Source organism: Physella acuta, unplaced genomic scaffold (assembly GCF_028476545.2).
Source record: "Physella acuta isolate Inbredline_101_S28 unplaced genomic scaffold, ASM2847654v3 ptg002316l, whole genome shotgun sequence".
NCBI lineage: Eukaryota > Metazoa > Mollusca > Gastropoda > Physidae > Physella > Physella acuta.
The window spans coordinates 40,452-47,303 of NW_026733813.1; the positions used below are offsets into that span (position 1 = coordinate 40,452).

Sequence of the window (6,852 nt, forward strand, 5' to 3'; positions counted from 1 at the left end):
ATAAATCAGTTACTGTTTTTGTTTGTGGATTTTTTTATTGCACTGAAATAGGTCAAATCAAAACAATAAATTCATGTAAGCAAACACTGACATCAACACATATCTAATATTACCATTACATTACTGGTATATAAATAACTTTTTTTTTCAGTTACAGTTTTTCAAAAAATTATGCCATTCAGGACCCAGCATCAATTTTTTAACAGTGAGATAGAATTGATAATTGTGATAAGAAAATATCGATAATAGAAAAGCTGCATTAAGTCTCATTGCAGGAGTAAGATCTCATTAAATGAATTTTAAAAGCAGCTCTTTCCATTAGGTGTATAATAGTAAAGTAGCTTACAAAAAGTAAGGGAAAATCAATGTCCTTGCAAAAATATAATTCTAAATGTTAGCAGACATACATAACAATTATCAGGGCTATTTCTCAAAAAGAAGAGTGTCTGTGTGACATTCAAATTTCATTCTCACAGTGACACTCCCATGTGACTAAAGTGCTTAATATTATAGTTTAAGCAGTAATATTCTCCAGCATTTTTAACACAAGTAATAAGTTAAATTATCTCAATTCAGGCCCATTACTGATATTAAACGTTAAATTATTAGCAAGAAAAGGGATTTGCTTCTACTACCCAAAGCCCAAAAAGTAAAAAAAAACTACAAATGCATCCTAACTTTATTTACACATTATTTGTGGGACTTTTCATCCATTAAGAATTCAGAATCAATGCAGCACCAATCTGGCAGCTTGTCTTTCTGTAAATAAACATCACGTGACAGGGACTTGGAGGGCAGAGTTTCCAGAGCTCCTATTAGAGCACCTGTTGATTTAAAAAAATTTAGTGGTTAAAAACCATGGAAATAATTTAAAATCATAGAAATTTAGCTATTTGAATCATTAAAAACTTTCAAGAGTAAATTTACTTATGTAATTTGTCTTTCTATTTCTAAACAACAATGACAAATTGTAAGTTGTTGTTTTTTTTAAATAAAGAGAAACTTTCCTAATAAGTACCAGGTAATAGTAATTTGTTTACTACAACACAGAGAATTATAGTAATAGGTGGAAATAAATTTTATAAGATATATTTGAAAGCAAAGTAATTGAAAATTATTGTCTAAATCTTAAAGAACAATAAAGTGGGGAAAAAATTTCATTAAAACAAGTCATTTCAATAAAATAAAAAGCTTGTGAAAAAAATGTATTGTCAAACCTCCAAGCCATGCCGTATAATTTTCTTTAGCAGGAGCTTTATGGAATTTGAACTGCTTTATCCCTAGCTGTGATGAATACACAGGTTTCTTCAGGAGGTTAGCCAGCTCCAACTGCAGCCGATGGTAGAATCCTGGCAGCATAGCAGTGCCCCCTGTCACCAGTACATTGTTGGCCAGTTCTATTCTGGTGTCTATTGGACACTGGGGGGGAGAAAGTAATTATATTAAGAGCTGATGATGCTGTGAAAAACATACTAAGGAAAATAAATCCTAATCTCTTCATCTTCTTTGTTCTTTACTGTAAAGTTGGAAGGGATTTCCTCCAACACAGTGTCAATGTATTTAGTGCCACATAGGTTGTAGACTCAAATTTCAGCCTGTTTTTCTATCAGCTTTTGTTCAACCAAGAACAAACGACAAGGCAACAGTTGTTTGATTTTGGAGTTTTCTCTCCTAGATGGGTTGCTTTCCCCAGCTATCAAGCCTCATCTGCCCTGGGGTTCAAACCTCAGACTTTTTGGTTTAGCAACCATGCACTTTACTGAAGCCACCATGCAGACCCTCAAATCCTAATCAAAAATAGTATTTTCTATTATGTTATATGTACGAAGTGATACAGCTTGTATAGAGCTAGAGTTATTAGTTCCAACTTAACATTCATAACAGGACTTTAACCAAACAGAGATTAAAAAAAAATGTCACTTTACCAGGATTAATGATTCTAACAAAAGTGTTGCTATAGAAGTCTCTTCATTGTCTTGTTCAAACAACACTTCACAAGAATGTTCCCTAATAGTGAAAACAATATTAAACATTAGTTATAAAAAAAAGTTAATAGTGTTGCATACTTTTACAAGAATGCTCCCTTGTATAAAGATATTACAGGTTAGTATCAAAAAAGTTTTCTGAATACAGTGTGTACTGTCATATGTTCGAAAATAAGAATTTTGTAAGCATGGCCTTTAGTAATAATTTTCTTACCTGATACGGCCACTGACATTTAGAACATTTCCACCATCCAGAGGATAATCTGTATCCGGAGGAGGTGGCGGTAACTGAAAATTTTGCATATTGAATTTAAATGGTCTTGTTTTTTAAGTAATAAAAAAATTATTGTCAGCTATGAAGAACAATACTCTATTTTTAAAGCTTAAACAATGTACCAACAAATTACGCAACTTCTTTTAACTCATTGGACCTGACCATTAGAAAACAATAATTTCTTAATTTAAGTTAATTTACATTAGATGTTATAGTTTTATTGCGAGTTTTATTACTAGGTTCAATTTCCCGATACAGCGTTCTGTTTGAAAAGCAGTATGGTCAGTGTTGGATATACAACTTTAACACAGAATAATGCTTTAAATATTGTTTATCCAAAACAATTTCTGTAACAAAAGTGACAAGCAGGCATCAAATATTAAAATGCAACTTTCATTTGTACTGCATAAATTAATGACTACTTTAATAAAAATTAACATAAAAAGGAGAGACCTACCTTGTTGGCATGTCCTCCACGCATGGTGACTTCCTGTATTTGCTGACCACGTGTGTACTCAGTAACAAAACAGCAGCGCACTACAATTTAAAAGCATAATACAGTCAAACAAAGGGATGCTAGCTGATCTAAAAATAGTTTTTCCTGCCTTGAAATTAAATGCACAAGACATTTTACTTAAACTTGGTTTAAGAAGGACCAAAGATACTAGTTAATACAAGATTGCAATACAAATGGTTAAATACCTTTAATATCTTCTAATAAATCCTCTGTGATTAAATCTATAGAAAAAAGATGAAGAGATTGATAAAATAATGTTATACAGTATAATTTATTTTTAGCAAAACAGTTACAAAAGTAAAATGAGTAACAACTTAGGGTGTTCACAAGTAGAACATGAATATGTTGGATGTAGTACCAAAACCAATGGTTCTTAACCTGTGTTCGATCAAACATGAGGGGTTCGGCAGAGGTCAAGACACACACCCGACTCATGATTCACGATCAGATTTTGTCAGTAGAGATGATAAAACTATTAAATGGGGGTTTGGTATTTCCAAAAAGTTAAGACCACTGATCTAAATGCATCTGTATTTTTTCCATACAATTTGTGTATTGAAGTCCCAAAATTATAATTACCTGGGATACTAGCAACAGCCTGATGCTGTTGGTCTGGTGTGCTGATTGTCCCATGTTCCATTAGTTGTGTCTTGATGCGACTGCAGGAATAAACATTAATACATAATTTTTAAAACTTTTTCATAGGAATACAATACAATGACTTCAAAAATTCCATAAAATCAAAAACTAAATAGCTTCAAATATGCCCTAAAATAACACGTACTGTTACCTGTGGATGGCTTTGCCTGCAAGTGGAATGGACTGTAAACCCTTCATTATTGGGATACCTTCATAAACCTAGATGTTAGTCAAGGAAGTTAATTGCATGAGAAAAAACCTTTTTTTTTCAATCATAAATCTTTATTCACTTCCAAAACTCATACTTCTTTAAATATCTCTACCAATAAAATCCATGACAAGCTCTTACACTACATCATGATAAAAGTTTAACAAACATCAAAGTTTTAAGATGTAGCCACAGTTAAGGATACAGGTATGACCAATGTTTCTTTATAGCCGACATCTACCACCAGCCCCACATTGACGCCCAGTGTCAGCATGGACAAAAGATGGCTTGAAGCAAAGAGCACAGAGCCAACCTGTCACAGAACAAGAGATATTTTAATGGTTTACTTGAACAAATGTAAAGGAAATAGCTACTTTTAACAGAGAACAGTAGCTAGATAGGATGTGATCCCAAAGCTCTACATCAACACTAGTTCACTTTGCTCCAAAGGGGTAACTCATAAATGACATCAAGCCCCTAAGGGTGAGGGGATCTGACTTTTATGATGATTGGTGATGAGGAATGTAAGAGGTTCTTAAAGTGTGGTGTCATTTGCATTTTAAATAATATACTATTTTTTCAAACAATTTTAGTAGTTATTTTGTAAATTTATTTTATGTCAAAAATGCTGTTAGTTACAACTCTTCTAACCTTATATGAGAAAGTGATATTTTTTCCTACTGTCTGAAAACATGCCCTTTCATTTCAAATAAAAGTAAATGATAATTATCATTTTACTATGAATCAAGTGTGTAATTACCTCATAATGCTTGAACAGAACTTTAGCAAGGGTATCTCGGAAGTCAGAAGTACATAGTAGTGACTCAACAACAACCACTCTTCTGTCTTTGGGTGTCACAAGAAGATACCTGATTAATATTAGACAATAACATTTGAATGATTTATTGCACATCACAAAACTTATCTTTATGGTTCTTTACAAAATTATACTGTAATTCCATTTCAACTATAGTAGTTTTTAATATTGCTTTACCCATTTTAAATGCGTTTGTTACATCAATTTTTAAAGAAATAATCTTTAAATGTGACTTTTAACAAGTTTTAAAGCACTTTGCAAATATAATTATGTTAAAAAACTTTCATTACAAAAATATTCAAGTATTGATACCATCTTTAATTTAACCATGAAAATGTACCTAAAGATCAAAGTATACAGCAGCTCTTTTAATAGTTCATATAGTTCCTCTGTAGTGGTGTATTCCCAGATCTTCTTGACCTGTAAATAATTGTTATTTTATTAGAAAAATAGCTTCTAGTTAATTCATTTCACAGTAAACAAAACAACGTTATGTCTGTAAACTTACCTGTTGTGTCCTAGCATTGGTACATTGTGAAGGTATAATACACCTAGGACCAGTTTCTCCTGCCAGGCCACATCTTGAATTGAAATATATATAAAATTATATTTTTTCAAATTTCTTAACAGGTACATGACAATTCTTTTTCTTAAGTTTAGTTTTAAACTACAGTTTACTATGTCATTGCCTAGGTACCAAAAATTTTAAGGTCACTGACATTAATCCCCGTGACTAAAAATTTCTTTTTTTTAAAGATCGTGAAGAAATTATTAAAAGTGATTTCTTAGACTAATTTGTTTCTCTAAAAAAAAAAGTAAGGCTTTTGTAAAACCAAGTTAAGAAACTTTTGGTGTGACAAACACTTTTCTTGGCACAAAAATTAAACTTATGCAGTTACTGGTCATGTCTGCCTTCCTGTATGGATGTGGGGCATTGACCCTTAATGCAGGACAACACCCCCCCCCCCAGACGGATCCAGGCTCTAAGAATGAGATGTTTGCACAATACTCATAGGGATCTCATACAGAGATCACATAGCAAATGAAGAGGTCTGTGGAAGGATCACAAATGTGATTGATCCTTTGGTAAAAAAAGAAACTCAAATGGGCATGTCACACGAGTCAACAGCAAAAACAATAAGTGCAGTGCCAGGAAGGAAAAGATTAAATTGGATGGAGGGCACCAAGGAATGGACTGGGAAGACAGTTGCAGAATTACATAGAGCAGAAGACTGAAAAAAATTAGGAAAAAATCAACCCTGGTGCCTCAACGACCCCAGCAACACAGCTTTACATACTGGTATTACTGACAGAAGATTTAGAGCTAGGACTAATTGATTCGCAAGGAGGTTAATTAGGCCTATAGTTTAAATTTTAAAAATGTTTTAATTAATTCAAAATTTAATTTAAAAATCTGTAATTTAGGAGCTAAGTATAAGTAATTGATTATTACTTATTAGCGATGCCATTCGAATTCCATTCGGCTCTGAGTTTTTATAGGGCCTATTGCTCTTTTTAGTGAATAGCATCAAAGTTATTTAAGAGGCCCATTTCATTAGTCCCTAAATATTTTTAAAATCATGCATGTTGTAGGTTGGCGTAGGTAGTAGGTAGGCCTAATTGGCTAATTACTTACTACTTATTAAAATTAATCAATCACTAATATGGTTTTAAAATCCTGATGGTTTGGTTTTTTCGAACTTAAAAAAAAGTGACCACTGAAATAACATAGTCCCAAACCCTAAAGCTTTAATCCTAACCCTCATGTCTCCCCTATCCTTAATAGTAACCCTTAACCTAACCAGTGTTTCTTCCAGACTGTTTTCTTCAGGGGGGGGGGGGGACGGGGGGACTTGAAATCTTCGGGGGCGGTAAACTTTCTTTGGGGGCCGGACACTGTTAAAAGTATATATTTTCTATATAAATTATATAAATTTCATTTCATTCGGGGGGGGGGGGGGGGGGCGGTAAAAAAAATTCGGCCCACCCCCCCCCCCCCCCCCCCCCCGAAGAGATGCAAGGAAGAAACTCTGAAACCTAATCCGTAACCCTTAAAATTAGGTTAAAATCTGAACAACTTTTAGACTTTTATAAGTAAAATATGAAAAAAAAGACTGATTGTCTTACTTTGTATATGCAACCCCGATATCAATTACGATAACTTTGGGTTCATCTCCTATGCTTAGTCCTTCATAAAGTGGCATATTGTATGTAAACGATGCATTAATCTACTACTATTTGCTATATTCAACTCGATTTGGTGTAGACCTAGACAATGTAATATTATTATTATGTGAGTTCAGCTATCCAACTTTCACTTCCGTGTGTGAAACGTCATTGATTTTTGTGTCTATGCCTAGATTACAATACATTTAATACCGAAACAATAGATTTTTAAAAATCTTATTATTT

At 33.1% G+C, this 6,852-nt stretch overlaps 1 protein-coding gene across 1 annotated transcript; it reads right to left on the reverse strand.

Moving 5' to 3' along the window:
- Nucleotides 1-369: 369 nt before the first annotated feature.
- Nucleotides 370-6,806, reverse strand: LOC131932912 (actin-related protein 10). The gene is made up of 13 exons (XM_059289804.1): nucleotides 6,568-6,806; nucleotides 4,949-5,021; nucleotides 4,781-4,860; nucleotides 4,384-4,492; nucleotides 3,829-3,936; nucleotides 3,567-3,634; nucleotides 3,356-3,435; nucleotides 2,962-2,997; nucleotides 2,717-2,796; nucleotides 2,200-2,273; nucleotides 1,926-2,007; nucleotides 1,218-1,419; nucleotides 370-824 (listed from the first exon to the last, which is right to left on the reverse strand). The coding sequence occupies exons 1-13, from the start codon at nucleotides 6,642-6,644 to the stop codon at nucleotides 691-693; spliced, it is 1,203 nt and encodes a 400-aa protein (XP_059145787.1). The 5' UTR covers nucleotides 6,645-6,806; the 3' UTR covers nucleotides 370-690.
- Between the last annotated feature and the right edge of the window lie 46 nt (nucleotides 6,807-6,852).